Genomic DNA, 15060 nt, shown 5'->3' on the forward strand with positions numbered 1-15060 from the left:
CAATAGCTTGCGGGGGTGTGGCTCAGCCTGCTGTGGTCAATCCCTGAAGATGGCGGGCAGCAGGAGGCTAGCGATGCGGTTGCTTTCTGGGTGCGCCTGGGTGCGCGGCTCAGACTCTGCCGTGCTGGGCCGCCTGCGTGATGAGGCCGTGGTGCATCCAGGCTTCCTGAGCCAGGAGGAGGAGGACACGCTAACACGCGAACTGGAGCCCCAGCTGCGGCGCCGGCGCTACGAGTACGACCACTGGGACGCGGTGAGTGGGCGGAGCGGCGAGCTAAGGGGACGCCCACTGGGACATAGTGAGGGGGCGGGGTCCTCGGAGGGGTAGAGTGAAGAGCTAGGCTTGCTTGGCCAGGTTGGGGACAGTGTGTTTTGGGCAGTCCCCGATGTAGGTTCGGGTGGGACCAAGTTTCTCTGGTGTGGGACATGGCGGGTGCTGGGCAATTCGATGAGTGACAGTTGGTCAGGAGGTCTTGTGGGAATGGGGCTGATCTTGATGCCAGAGCTGAGTCCAGGGGAAGGCCTGCTGCTGCGGGCTTGTGGATGGTACTTAGAGCAGGGGAAGGGACCAGAGCCGGAGAAGGTGAACTGGCAACGTTGAGCTCAGAGCAGCGCAGTATTACAGTGGGGGCAAATCACTGCTGGGCTTTACTAAGAACAGGGGCTGTAGTGTGGGGCTGGGCCTGGAATCAGAAGGGAGGGTTTTGGTGGGCACCAAGGAATGCGTAGTGAGGACAAAGATGTCACTTCAGACATGAAGTTCTGGAACACTTCAGGGGCATTGGTGACAAGATTAGAAATAAAAAGCAGACTTGGGAGAGGGAGTGCCAGCAGTTGGGAGTTTCACTAGGGACTTGAGTGGGATCAAATAGAGACAGGAGACCGAGATACTGAATATTAGGGTGGCCAGCACCAGGGACCACTGGGAAACGAAACGTGAAGACCAGATGCGTGGTTGAAACCTCACTGATAATGAGCTAAAGTTGGAAAGACTGCCTGCCCTGTACTGCACCCCTCGGTACCTCATTTTCCTGTCCTGGGAGTTCCCAGTTATGACTTGAGCTCTCTATTCAGGCCATCCATGGCTTCAGGGAGACAGAGAAATCCTGCTGGTCTGATGCAAGCCAGGTCATCCTGCAGCGGGTTCGGGCGGCTGCATTTGGTCCTGACCAGAGCCTGCTATCCCCAGTACATGTGTTGGACCTGGAACCTCGGGGCTACATCAAGCCTCATGTTGACAGTGTCAAGGTGGGCAGAAGGCATTCCATCAGAACTCCTAGCTAGGTTGTCGGTGGACAGGGGGGCAGAACTAAGCCTGACACCCCAATATACACAGCATACATACCCCTTTTCCAGTTCTGTGGATCTACCATTGCTGGCCTTTCCCTGTTGTCTCCAAGTGTTATGAAGCTGGTGCATACACAGGAACCTGAGCAGTGGCTGGAACTGTTGCTGGAGCCAGGGTCTCTCTATATCTTAAGGTACGACGTAACCCAAAGTCCTCAGGTGAGGCCGAGGGTTTCTAACAGTCACCACCACCACTCAGAAAAAGTATAGAAATGCTGAAGGGACAGTCTTCCCTCCATCCACCCACTCAGCTTCTCTCTTCTTGCAGGGGTTCAGCCCGATATGACTTCTCCCATGAGATCCTTAGAGATGAAGAATCATTTTTTGGGGAGCACCGGGTTCCCCGGGGCCGACGCATCTCAGTGATTTGCCGCTCCCTCCCTGAGGGGATGGGGCCAGGAAGGCCAGAAGAGCCACCTCCAGCCTGCTGACCTCCCACATATCCTCCATATTTGTGAATAAAGTAGGGAAAATGCTGTCATGGGATCTTCAAATGACCGTCTGCCAGGGCTGGGGCTCTTAAGAGACGATCAGGGTCTCAGGATTCACATAGCATGGTGGCTGCCAGGGTGCACCTGATCACACACACTCTTAAGGCCACGAGAATATCATTTATTGCATCCACTGCTGATTAAAAAAAAAAAAAAACTAACAAGCAAGCAAAGAAAGAAACAAAAAACCCTGGTCCTTTCCCTTCTTATCTTTACCTATGCAAATTTCTAGTAATGTCACCTGAGCCTTTCAAAGCCCAGCCTGTCTCATGCTTGTGATTCTGAGACACCAGACTGGCCTCCTTCAGCCACCACAGCCACAAGCTGCAGCTGAGAGCTGAGGCAGCTGCTGCCAATGGTGCTGATCATCAAGGAAGGTCACATCAGCATAGCTGGTGGGCTGGCAGCAGGGTCGGCCATGGGCTCGACCCCGCCCTCGAAGCCGGGCCAGTACCAGACTGTGCTGGGTATGGGCCTCTTGGGGACAGCTGCCAGCACAGTATCGGAAGATGACCTTCTCCTCCGAGGCATAGCCCAGGCCCAGCTCAGCCACTGGTAGGGTCAGGCTCCACAGTCGGCATGAACCAGCCAAGGCTCTTGGAAGACGGACATGGTTGTTACCTAGTGCAAGGTAGAGTAGGATTGTAAGGCAAAGTGAGGGCTTTGAGAGAAGGAATTGGGGAGTCGGGAGGCCCCCAGGAATTCTTACCCTGATGGGGCGTCCAGGTCCCTCTAGTCTCTGCCATCTTCCCAAATGAGAGCTTATCTGCCACAGAAGCCTCTTGAAGATCAAGGACCCAGCCGAGGCTCGGGTGCAAGGACAGGAGCAGCAGACACAGGATCCGAAGTCTTCCTGCAGCCATTGTGACAGCAGGTCCCTGGATGCCGAGAGACCTTGGTGCCCTGAATTTATTCCCTGCCTGTCCTGGGGATTAAAACTACTGCCAGCACCATGTCCCGGGGAAGCCGTTGGGGGGTAGGGGGGGGGGGGTTCCCACCCACCTTTCCCCCACATCCTCATCCCTAAGAATTGATGGCTCACCCACCCAGACATTCCATAAACCCATTTCTGACACTCTGATGCCCCTGATTTATGAGTGTCACACTGTCCGCCAGAAGCAAGTCCAGAGCTGGCTACCAACCCATGTCCCCACCCCACCTGCTGTCCGCGGAAGAAGTACAGGAGCCTGGGAGGAGGCTGCTATAGATCTTTTACTGGAGTATGGGTCATGTGGTGCCAATAGGGACTGGGAAGGGCACATGACAGGTAGGAGAGTCAGTGGGCACCAGTCCATGTCAGCTTCAGCCAGGATTAAGACATCATGCCTCTGTCTCCGGGCTTGGCTGAGCCAGCGTCAAAACAGGAAAAGGGAGAGGCTAGGGGATAGCCAAAGGTTGGGACTCCCATTCTTGGAAGGCCAACCTGTGAAGCCATAGCTACAGCCAGTCTGGGCTTTGGAGTCTCAGAGATCAAGAGAAGGCAGTGACAAATCAGTTCCAGAAAGGCACAGGTTCTGCATACATCTGAATCCAGGAGACCCAGCAAGTGAGCATGGACAACAACAGACCAAGAACTTTGGAGACAGGAATAGAAGGAGCATGCCAGTGCATGTGGGTAGCCCCTGTGCTCAGGAAGCCAGGGCAGGTAAAAGCCAACCCAAGTGTGAACTGCAGAATCCACGTGATAGAAGAGACCTGACTCTCAAAAGCTGTCCTCTGGCCACCACACGATGTGATGGCGTGCACATGCTGCATGAGACACACACATAGAGAGTATCTTTTTTTAAAAGACACAAGGTTTGGCGCTGAGTTGGTAGAATGCTTGCTGAGCATCAACAAAGCAGCTGTGGGTTCCATAAGGCACAGCATAAACTAACATGATGGTGCATGCCTGTCATCTCAGCACTGGGAAGGCTGAGGAAGGTTACCAGTTCAAGGCCAGCCCGAGCTGCTTGAGACCCTTTCTCAAAGAGAAAAGAAACAGCTTTTAAAAGTCATTTGAACGAGGTTCCCTTGAAGGCAAGGCTCTGCCCTTAAACACAGGTGCACACCCTGTCTGTCCCAGGGTGGATGGCACCTTAGACCCAGGCCCAAAGTGCCAGCAGACAGCTGGGCAAGGATGTTCAGTGAGCATGGACATTCCTACGGACTAGCCCCTTCTCAGGCATTCCCAATCAACATGGGGTGGTGGGACTGAGTTTGCACCGGTGAGAGGAAGCTCTCACTTCACCCCAGCTGCTCAGGACCCAGCTCTGAAGGCAGCAGCTGAGGCCAAGCACCGATCAGCCCTGTCACTACACAAGAATGTAAAGCACTCTCCCCAAGCAACGCCTGGCTGCCTGGCTAAGATATATCACTGGGCCTGTCAGGAGATAAGGGGGACCCCAGGAATGTCCCTTGGAAATGGAAAACAGCGCCGAGGTGCCAACACCAGGAATAGGTTGGATCGCAGAAATCAACGAGGGAAACACCCAAACTGACAACTGCACACTAAAAGTGGCCAGGGTTATATTCAGGGAACATGACTGTCATCCTAGCATTTGGGAAACTGAGTTGCAGGCTAGCCTGGACTACACTGCAAGACTTTCACAAGAGACTTGAGTCATGCATGTCAGTGGTACATGCCTATCATCCCGAACTCCAGAGGTGGAGGTGAGAGCATCAGTAGTCCAAAGCCAGCCTGAGCGACAACAGTAGTTAGAGGACTAGGGATGGAGTAGCAGGTCTGAGTCCCATTTCACTTGTGCTGCAACAATCCCAAATTTACACTCCTGGAGGACTGTTGGAAGCTGAGCATTTCCAAATGCAGGCCACCATAAACCCACACAGCACACTGATCTGAGGTAGGGACTAGGGCGCAGTGGCTCAGGAAAAGCCTCTACCTACCTAGAATCCCTCTGCCTATCTAGAATCCTCCAGTGAGGGGCTGTGGGTGTGGCCAGGGCAGAGGCAAAGTAAAATCAAACTGGTGAAGATTGCACAGGGGACAAGTCCTGGCTATGGATTGAGCTCAGTGGGCAGAAAGGCTGTGTCTTATAAGAATGGAAGCTCACCCGGGCGTGGTGGCACATGCCTTTAATCCCAGCACTTGGGAGGCAGAGGCAGGCAGATTTCTGAGTTCAAGGCCAGCCTGGTCCACAGAGTGAGTTCCAGGACAGCCAGGGCTACACAGAGAAACCCTGTCTCAAAAAACTTAAAAAAAAAAAAAAAAAAAAAAAAAAAAGAATGGAGGCTCAGAAGGGTGGAGTATCAGGAACTGGAGATGTGAGAGAGGTACAGAGGGTCAGGAAATCAAACAAAAATATGTAGCAGGAGGATGAGGAACTGGGGATAGCTGCTGGAGGGCCCAGGACCCAACCAGGATGACTTCAGCCGAAATGCTCAGAGGAGATAGAACTTGTTGAAATCACCTCCAGTAGATAGGTCCAGCCCCTGGTTGAGGGATGGGGACGGACACACACACACACCATCTCAAAGTTTTTAACCCAGAAACATTCCTGCCCAAAGGAAGAACAGGGACAAAAAATAGCACAGAGACTAAAGTAAGGGCTAACTGGGGACTGCCTCACCTGGGGATCCATCATGTCTACAGACACCAAACCCAACAGTTCCCATGGTCAAGAGGAGCTTGCTGACAGGAACCTAGTGTGGCGGTTCCTTGGGAGGTCCTGTCAGCAACTGACTAATGCTGAGGCAGATGCTTGGAGCCAACCATCAGGCAGAACTCAGGGAACCTGGTGGGGGAGCTTGCAGAAGGACTGGAGGGGATTGCAACCCCATTGGAAGAACAACATAGGATGGCCTGACCACCCAGTTCTTCCATAGTTTAGACCACTAGCCAAGGAGTGTACCTGGAGGGATCCATGGCTCCAGATACAAATGTAGGAAGATGGCCTTGCCTGACAGCAATGGGAGGGGTGTCTCTTTGTCCCAGGGAGGTTTGATGCCCCAGAGTAGGAGGATGCTGGAGCAGTGGGAGAGTGTGGGAGCACTCTCATACAGGCAAAGGAGAGGAGGGAGGACGGGATGTGGGATGGGGGTTGGTGGAGGGCGTAACCAGGAAGTGGGATATCATTTGAGATGTAAACAAATGGAATGATTAATACATATATGATGCATTAAAGAAAGAAAAGAAGGAAGGAGGGAGGGAGGGAGGGAGGGGGAGAGATTGAGAAACAATGGAAGAATGGAGGCCCAGATGCCTCAGGGCTCCAGGGCGGCAGGGGTGGCAGTGATGACTCGCACACACTCTGGGCCTGCTCTCTTTATTGGCATCACTCTTTGAGGGAGAAGTGCATCTTATCACCAATCATCTTGCGCTCAGGGTTGAGGCGCTTGAGGATCTGCGCCAGCACATTTACTGTCTGCTCGCTGCTCAGCCCTGTCTTCTTGGTCTGGAACTTCTTCAGCAGGTCCTTTGTGGTCATGGGCTTGCGGGTCAGGTAGCGGCGCACAGCGTCCTCTGTCACCTGGACATCACTGTGGGAGGGGAAGGGAGGGAGGCTGGAGTCATACAAGAGTCCCTTTAGCCCAATCCCACCTATGGTCCTGCTCCTGTCTGAACGTACCCGCTGCTGGGTGTGGACTTCCCAGACAGGCTCTGGGGACCCGTGTCCATCCGAAGACGCTTGGCTGCTGGAGTCTCACTCGTCCGCTTCCCTGGTGGAGAGAGTAATGTCACGTCCAGGCAGGGCCCAGATCGGGGACAACAGGTGGCTGCCAGCAGCTCTTTCTCCAGTGACAGGCTTTTCTGGGCACTCACCCTGCTCCAGCTTGCTGGCTGCAGCCCGCAGGGTAGAAGAGGTGCTTGCTGCTTCTGCACTGGGAGTCCCTGGCCGACTGGTGCCCTTTGAACTCCCCCCCGATGGCTTCCGCTCCCTCTTTGGGGGTGTCTTCTTCTTCTGCAGAGATTAGGGTATGAGTGTGAAGGCTCAGACTGGCCCTACTCAAGCCCCCAGCTCTGACTTACCGCCATGAAGAGTGCAGAGGAGGTCTCACTGTCAATGTCGCTCTCTTCTGAGCTGTCTGAGTCATCACTGCTGTCTGCACAGGGCAGATAAGGACCATAAGCAGAGACCCCAGACAGAGCCTACCCATCAGCACCCATGAGCAGGGAGGGCCAAAGGACCAGGAGTATACTGGCCATCATCGCCCACCTTTCCTGCGCTTCTTCTCTTGTGGGGTAGGGGCCTTCTTCTCTTCTTCCTCCTCCTTGTCCTCCTCGGGGGGCTTCTCCTCCTCACTCTCCTCACTGCTCTCGCTCTGCTCATCCACCCCTGGGACACAGGTCACATGGGTGAGCAGTGGCAACTTCTGAGCGCACTCCCACCCACTGGTTGGTCCCTAACTGGCACCTACCCTTTGGGCCATCCTCCTGCTGGGGCACTTTGGGCTTGCCTTCTGTCTCATCTGGAGAGCTGCTATAGGGCAGAGAAAGGCAAGCCGTAAAGTTGGGCGGCCACAGGCCTGGCCTGCCTTGCCCCTGCCTCATCTCTGCCTTGCCTGTGCCTTACCTGGAGCCATCAGACATGTAGTCTACCTCCTGGCCCTCGAAGTCCCCATCATCGCTGTCCTCAAAAGCCTCATCATCTGAGCCCTTCTTCTTTTTCTTCTTCCTGCCTGCCTTGGTCACAGGGGCCTTTTTCTTAGCCTTGGAGGTTCTGCTGCCTGTGAGAGGAAGACACAGGAGCTCAGACTGGATGAGCACAGATCTCTGCTCTCTGCTGGGCAGGGGCTCCAGCCGCTCTCACTGGGGACTCTAAGCAGGGGCTCCACCCAAGCCACGCCCCCAGCCGCTCTCACTGGGGATTCTAGGCAGGGGCTATACCCATGAGCAGCAATTCCATCTAGCCAGGAAATCCTGACAGCTGATGCCACATGCATCACTGTACTCAAGCAGTGACAGGAAAGACACAGGTCACATAGCATCTAAAGCCTTTATAAAAAGTATCTGAGCCAGGCAGTGGTAGCGCAGGCCTTTAATCCCAGCACTTGAGAGGCAGAGGCAGGTGGATTTCTGAGTTCGAGGACAGCCTGGTCTACAAAGTGAGTTCCAGGACAGCCAGGGCTACACAGAGAAACCCTGTCTCGAAAAACAAAACAAAAAAATAGTATCTGAGCAGGCAGCTCTACAGGGACACATTGCTGCTTCCCAGGTGGTGGTAACTCACCTGGTCTCTGAACTAAGACCTCTGGGTCCCCACTTACCCTCTTCACCACTGGCATCGCTGGCATCGGAGGACATTTCCAGGTCATCCTCCAGGTCATGAATGCGCAGCTCACTAGGCTTCTTGCGACTGCGCTTCTCCTTCTCCTCCTCATCTTCATCCTGGTCCTGGTCCTTGAGCCGCCGCTGCTGCATGATGCTGAAGTGGTTTAGGACCTTGTTCCTCCTGCATGGGAACAAGTGACTATGTACTTTGTGTAGCAGAGGATGGTGGGGAGTAGGGGACTGCAAAGAGCTCCTTGGGCAAAGAGGATGGTAGAAGATAATGACCGATACACTCAAATGGGCATCCCTTCTTTACAGGACAAATGGGCATGACAGGATAACCTCATTAAGGCACAAACACTGTAAAGGAGGCTAAGGCAGGGTAGTTAGCCTGAGCCACACCACATGCAACAGAAAGAGAAAGAGGCAGGGCATACAGCCTGGGCCATTTCAAACCCCCAAATCTTGAAACAATATAGGGTGAGCCCTGAGATGGACTCAGGCCCATGTGCACCTAAGCCCCCTGGAGACCCCAAATCTTAGCTCCTCCAAACTCAGGGTCTGTTCCAGGCATATCCAGCCATTATATTGGTTAGCTAAATAACATTTTATGGCTTTGGAGGTGGTGGGTTGTTCGGTTGTTTTTGGTTTTTGGTTTTGTTTTCTTGGTGAAACAGGATCTCTCTCTATTGTCCTAGCTGTCTTGGAACTCACTATGAAAACCAGGCTGGCCTTGAACTCACAGAGATTCTCATGCCACTGCATCCTAGAGTGCTGGGGTAAAGGTGTGCACCACCAGGCTTGGCCCAGTTAAAATTCCTTTTAAAACAGGATCTCATTGTGTGATCTTAGCTGGTCTGTAACTTGGAATATAAACCACCCCTCAAACTCAGAGATCCTGTTGCCTGTGCACCAAAGTGCTGAGATTAAGGGTGTGTACTACTGTGTCTGTCAAGTTTTGGGGTGTTTTGAAACCAAATCTCATATAACCACAGCTGGCTTCAAACTTAATACAGAAGATGGACCTGAATGCCTGGTCCTTGTTGCTTCTGCCATCTGTGTGGTAATGTGTGCATACACTACCCCCACCCACACCCCCCACTGTTAATTTATCTCAAGGATTACTTAGAGAAGGGGCAGGGTCTCACTGGACAAGGAGCCGTCCATGAACCACACCTATGCATGCCCGGAAGAAGACTACGCATAGTGGGAGGAGGAGCTGCTTTTGACATTGCAGTCCCGGCCCCTTGAGAACTGGTCCAGACTTGTAGGCAAGCACAGAGCAACCCCACAAACCACATGCATTCCTGAAGCCCTTTCTGGGCCCACAGGTCCCATCCTCAGCAGGTGTACAAGGTATCTCATGCTATACATCCCCAGTTTCTCAATCCCAGCCTCCCTGCACCCGCCTTTGTCTCTACCTCCCAGGCTAGAACTGAGGAAGTTGCCATTAGGAGGCCCCTCCCTGGACCCCCAGGCTGTGCATATCTGTGGTACCAGCCTTCACTCAGCTCCCAGGCAAGACTCAAGCAAGAGAGGTCTGCCCAAGCAAGTACTAAGCAGTACTCCAGGCAGCCTTGCTCTGAGGGCGTACACAGCTGTAACAACCACCTTTGGCTCACCTCTCCCATTCCTCCTCGGCTTCCTCAGCAGTGAGTGTGCGGTGTCGGGCCAGTGGTGTGAAATTGTACCAGTTCTGTACAGGGAAAGCCTCAAAGGCACCATCAGCACACTGTGTGAAGATGTAGTAGGCTGTGTTCTCTGTTACCCCGCCTTTCTTAATGCCTTTGAACCTGTGGAGAGCCTAGGTTAGGTCACGGTCCCACCCACCCCACCTGCACTCCTTCCACCCTCTCTACAGTTCCCATTTGGGCTCTTCTAGGAATGATTAGGACAGAAGGGCATGTGCTACCATCTCCCTAGCACAAACATCACCCTGCCACCTTGTGGCCACCATCTGCTACCAGATTCTGGGCCATGTTGCACTGTGTATCCTGCTCCCAGCCTATAATCCCCCATGGCTACTGAGGGCCTTACACTGTGTAGGCTCCAGCTATTGGTTCACTGAATAACTATGCATAGAGCACTCTCGTCACTGGCTCCATCAGACTCCACCTTCTTTGCAATGGAGTATCCTCGCCCATGGGGTCAGGGCCCTATCTCCAGGCCACACTCAGGCTGCTGAGCCAGACCAACAGTATCTAGTTGATTTACCTCCAAGATTAAACTTTATCAAGGAGGTGGTACTGGGACCACCATCCTGTTGGCTACAGACTCAAAGAAGATGCCTCCAAAGTATGCATGTGGGAGGGACACAGGCTGGCCCCTCCCACCATTAGCATCACTTACTTCCGTCCTGATTTGCCATTGACACGGAGTAGCCAAGGCTGGTCCTCAGGCCGAAACTCCTTTAGGACAATGCCATACTTCTTCCGGCGCGCCTCCTCCCTAAGCTTGCGGTTGAATTCACTGCCTGCACCGGACTCTGGCATCTCTTCTTCCTGGTAAATCTTCTTGTTGCTCAGATCTCGCTCCAGCCGTGCCTGAAGGAGAAGCAGGAATACTCTTCTGTCTCCCTGTGCCAGGCTTCATGTGCTCCCAGCAGACTCCCCATGTGGCATGAAGGCCAGGGATGTGAGCACCTGTTGCCTCTGCCCAGGGAGAGGGCTGTGGAACTGGTTCACTGGGTAAGGTAGCAGGCTTACAAGCACAAGGATCAGGAATTCAGATCCCCAGGACCCACAGACAAAGTTGGGCATGGCATCTGAGACCCCATGAGAGAGGTGCAGACAGGAGGGGCTCTGGAACTCACAGGTCAGCAAGCCCCAGGTTCAGTTAGATACCCTGACTCAAAACACAACGTAGAAAGGCTATGGGACGGTACTTGCTGTCAAGCCCGAGGCTTGAGGTCAAGCCCTGGGACCCACACTGCAAAAGGTGAGAAGTGACTCCTGAAGTCTTCTCTGATCTCCAAACTCTGTATCCCCCACATACCAGTGGCCCAACAGATGTCATCGAAATATGGTGTAGAGTGACTATGGAAGACACCTGATGTCAACTCTGGCCTTGACAGGCACAGCGTGCCCACATGCATACAAACATCACACACACAGAATACTCTGGTCACAGGGAATGTGGGACTTACTACAATAACAGTAAAGCAGACTGGTTCATGAGATCATGGAGTACAGAGACTAAAGATGTATAGTGACCACCTGAGGAAGGCCCAGGAGCAACCTCAACAATATGAAGATAGTGACATTTTAACATGGCACCCAAAAGAGTGGATAGTTTAAAACTTTGGCCTTTAACATTTTTTTTTTATTCTTAGTATTATCTAGAAAGTCCTGTTATGTAGCCCAGGCTGGCTTCAAACTTATGATCCTCCTGCCTCTACCTCCCTGGTGCTGGGATAGTAGTATCTCTGGCTATACCCATCTTGTGGAATCATTTTATCCTTTTGAGACAGGGTCTCACTACAGTGAAATTCACCATGCAGACCAGGCTGGCCTTGAAGTCTGAGATCCACTGACTCTGCTGCTTTCGAACTGGCAGTAAAGGTATGTGCCACTACGGCCAGCTGGCTTTTTCTTAAAAACAAAAACCCCAAACTTTTAAAGTGTATTTCTTTTTGTGGAGGTTGTACATGACATTGCCTGTATGAGATCCAAGGACACACTTGGAGCCACCTCTTTGCTCACTGAGTTATCTTGCTACCCACTACTTTACTTTTTTAAGACATGGTCTGTGGCTGGCAAGTGGTGGCGCACACCTTTAATCCCAACACTTGGGAGGCAGAGGCAGGTGGATTTCTGAGTTGGAGGCCAGCCTGATCTACAAAGTGAGTTTCAGGACAGCCAGGGCTACACAGAGAAACCCCGTCTTGAAAAACCATTAAAAAAAAAAAAAAAGACACCGTCTATATGTATCGTGGGCTTTACTGTGCAGGCAAGGATCATCTTCAGTTTGAGGTCCTACCCCCTTCCCGTGCTGGGATGACAGGCGTGTGCCACCATGGCTAGTATACATGGCGCTGGGGATCCAGCTTGGCCTCATATATGCTAGATTCGTGCTCTACTGACTGAACCACATCCTCTGACATGCTTTGCTTTGCTTTGCACTTCTTTTCTTTGGAGCTAGGATTTATGTAGCACAAGCTGGTCTAAAACACTCAGTCTTTCTGCCTCAGCCACCAAATGGCTGGAATCACAAATCTGCTGGAGCCACAGGTGTGGGCACCATCGTTTCAGTAAAGTTATTACTATACATAGTCACCAGCCCAGGGTTAGGTCCCTGCCCCAGCCACCCAGAATCACCCACTTACCTGGTTCCAGGTAGCAAAGTTGACTTTATCGGCTGCATTAAAAGCCATTATGTTGTATCTTTTGGCTGTGTTCCTGGAATGGGCAAGAAACTATTCAATCTATTGATTATTCATTCAACAAATCTATGCTTTACACCCTTGGTTGTAGGTAATTCTGGGAACTCATAAAAGACTCCAGAGCAATGGTTCTAAAGCTCTGACCCTCTAATACATCTCCTCATGCTGCGGTGACCCAATCATAAAATTATTTTTGTTTAGTTCACAACTGTAAGCTATAAATGGTCATGTAAATATCTGTGTTTTCCGATGGTCTTAGGCAACCTGCAAGTTGAGAACCACGCTCTAGTTTTTCAGGGGTTTTGTTTTGTTTTGTTTTAAAGAATCAAGATCCATCTCATCCAACCCAACCCCATCAGATAAAGATCCACAGACACTAGGCTCTCTTACAGCATCACATACAGAAAGAGTGAGAGCGAGAGCAAGAGCGAGAGTGAGAGAGGAGAGACAAGAGAGAACATTCATACACATAGATAATAAATTAAATCTTCAAGAAACAAAGGGACCACCAGGCAGAGTTGGCACATGCCTTTAATCCCAGCACTTGGGAGGCAGAGGCAGGTGGATTTCTGAGTTCGAGGCCAGCCTGGTCTACAAGGTGAGTTCCAGGACAGCCAGGGCTACACAGAGAAACCCTGTCTCGAAAAACCAAAAGAGAAAAAAAGAAAAAAGGAACCAAAAGTGCGGAGGACCCCTATGTAGAAAGAAGGGCAGGCAGGCAAGGGTCTTAATGGATCTGAGTGGGTTCAAAGCCAGCCTGATCAAACCATCTGAACTACACAGTAAGACTCTTGTCTTCAAAATAAACAAAACTTAAGAGGGGGCTGGGTGTGGCTCGGTGGTGGAGTACTTGCCTAGCATGTACCCACCTAAAATAAAGTTAGAAGTTGAGGGACATGGCACTTGGCACAAAAAAACAGGATGTATACCACCTGTGACCAGTTTGGGGTTTTCTTTTATTTTGGGACAGGACCCGACTATGTAGCCCTGGCTGTCCTGGAACTCACTATACAGACCTGGCTGGCTGCGAACTCACAGAAATTCTCTTACATCTGCTTCCCAAGTGCTGAGATTAAAGGCAGTCACCATGTCTGACCTGACCCGTCTGACTCAGGGCAAAGTCACCGACCCCTGACATTAACTACCAAGGGGTAACTGTTACTGTGTCTTGGACGGGGTGGCAGGGGAACACAGGGCCGAGGTTCTGGAGTGTGGGTGGACGGGGACTTACTTGGGGACTCGGACGACGTACTCGGTGACATTCTGGCTGCTGGAGCCCTGCAAGAGAGCAGGGGTCTGTAAGGCGAGGAGAGGGCGCGGGGTCTGTTCTGCGACACCTCTGTCCCCACCTCATTCATACTCACTAGAGCCGCCATGGCCGTTGCTCAAGCTGCTCCCGGTCGGCCTGACGGGATGAACTTCGTTGTGTCCCTCGGCTCCAGGAAAGGGAAGGCACCTTTCCTGGTTGTCACGTTAGTGTGATGCTGTGCTTTGGATTTCCAAATCCTTAAGTCTCGGAGAATGCTGGAAGACGAGAAAAAGAGACCTAACTCTCTGCGCATGCGTTAGAGCCTGACCCGGAAGTTGAGCTGCCACACCGAGAAGAGCGCAGCCGCTGTAACTACTCTAGATCACCAGCTTCGGAGAGAAAGCCACCTTTTGGCGGCGTTCTCTGTTTATATACCACGGAAAAGTCACGTGTAGACACGCCCGTCGTGACGTCACGACGCAGGCACCGCGGAGCATCCTGGGTAGGGTGGAAATGGAGTCTCCTGGTAGACGCGAACTCGATCCTCTTGCGCAAGCGTAAATGTGTCCAAGAAGCGGGAACGGAGGCCGAGTTGCCATGGCAACCGAGGCCCACTCTGTGGGGTGGCTTCTTCGGCTCTTCTGGGGCGGGTCTGAGGTTCAGTTTTCTGTGTCCTGGGATATGGGGATCCCGAGGATCTTGCAAAATGAGTCCCTTGTGACGTAGAGCGGAGCCGGGGACTCGGTGCAGGGTGGAGACAGGGCCCCAGCGTACCCCGGCATTGCGGGCGGGATGGGTCTGTGCGAGTCCACGCTGCCCCAGCTGGGCAGAGCTTTGAGGCCCCAGGAGAAGGGTAACGACGTGGGGTGGTTGGTTTACATGGGCCAACGAAAGGGGGAGATGGGCAAGTATCCCCACTACCTGGGGGTGTACACCAACCCCTGCACGGAAGGAACGCATCTGCGCATGCTCCCACCTCACTGTTGGTTGATGCCTTTGGCATATAACTTGAGTAGAGGAGCCAGTGTCGGAAATGGAAAGTACTATTCTCTGGGGACAAATCAGAGAAAGGGAGCCTACGGGATGCAAAGGAGTTGGTTAAGCAGAGGGGCAAGGGAGGCACAGGCATTGAACTTGAGAGGAATGAGATAGGCTGATTCCATGACTGTCTTTGCATAAACAACTGACTCCACAGATGTGTCTAGTAGGGGAGGCATTCATTTCTCCGCCTTCAGGGAGTGCGCCTTAAGTTACAGAGGCTGGCTAGGAAGACCAAAGTGAACTGAAAGGGACAAAGAACGAGGGCTGACTGCGGAGGAGAGGAAAGGGCAGAGAGGTCTTATCCCAACTCAGAGGTTGTGTGACTAGAGGCACAAGCAGG

General features: G+C 52.5%; 3 protein-coding genes across 5 annotated transcripts; 1 reads left to right on the forward strand and 2 right to left on the reverse strand.

Moving 5' to 3' along the window:
• The first annotated feature begins 24 nt into the window (after positions 1-24).
• Positions 25-2026, forward strand: Alkbh7 (alkB homolog 7). 2 transcript variants are annotated; one of them, NM_025538.3, is made up of 4 exons: positions 25-253; positions 1075-1248; positions 1357-1481; positions 1616-2026. In NM_025538.3, the coding sequence occupies exons 1-4, from the start codon at positions 50-52 to the stop codon at positions 1776-1778; spliced, it is 666 nt and encodes a 221-aa protein (NP_079814.1). In that variant the 5' UTR covers positions 25-49; the 3' UTR covers positions 1779-2026. The 2 variants fall into 2 exon arrangements, with proteins under 2 accessions (NP_079814.1, NP_081648.1); NM_027372.1 differs by lacking the exon at positions 1075-1248.
• Pspn (persephin) lies at positions 1999-2791 on the reverse strand. Its single transcript, NM_008954.3, has 2 exons — positions 2548-2791; positions 1999-2459 (listed from the first exon to the last, which is right to left on the reverse strand). The coding sequence occupies exons 1-2, from the start codon at positions 2699-2701 to the stop codon at positions 2143-2145; spliced, it is 471 nt and encodes a 156-aa protein (NP_032980.2). The 5' UTR covers positions 2702-2791; the 3' UTR covers positions 1999-2142.
• Positions 2792-6086: 3295 nt separating this feature from the next.
• On the reverse strand, positions 6087-14080 carry Gtf2f1 (general transcription factor IIF, polypeptide 1). 2 transcript variants are annotated; one of them, XM_006525194.4, is made up of 13 exons: positions 13795-14080; positions 13662-13700; positions 12374-12446; positions 10399-10592; positions 9672-9842; positions 8046-8230; positions 7352-7505; positions 7197-7258; positions 6995-7114; positions 6808-6881; positions 6601-6739; positions 6407-6497; positions 6087-6317 (listed from the first exon to the last, which is right to left on the reverse strand). In XM_006525194.4, the coding sequence occupies exons 3-13, from the start codon at positions 12419-12421 to the stop codon at positions 6113-6115; spliced, it is 1443 nt and encodes a 480-aa protein (XP_006525257.1). In that variant the 5' UTR covers positions 12422-12446; positions 13662-13700; positions 13795-14080; the 3' UTR covers positions 6087-6112. The 2 variants fall into 2 exon arrangements, with proteins under 2 accessions (XP_006525257.1, NP_598562.1); NM_133801.2 differs by having other exon boundaries at positions 6088-6317; positions 13662-13708; positions 13795-13974.
• Between the last annotated feature and the right edge of the window lie 980 nt (positions 14081-15060).

This window comes from Mus musculus, chromosome 17 (assembly GCF_000001635.26).
Source record: "Mus musculus strain C57BL/6J chromosome 17, GRCm38.p6 C57BL/6J".
NCBI classification, from domain to species: Eukaryota; Metazoa; Chordata; class Mammalia; order Rodentia; family Muridae; genus Mus; species Mus musculus.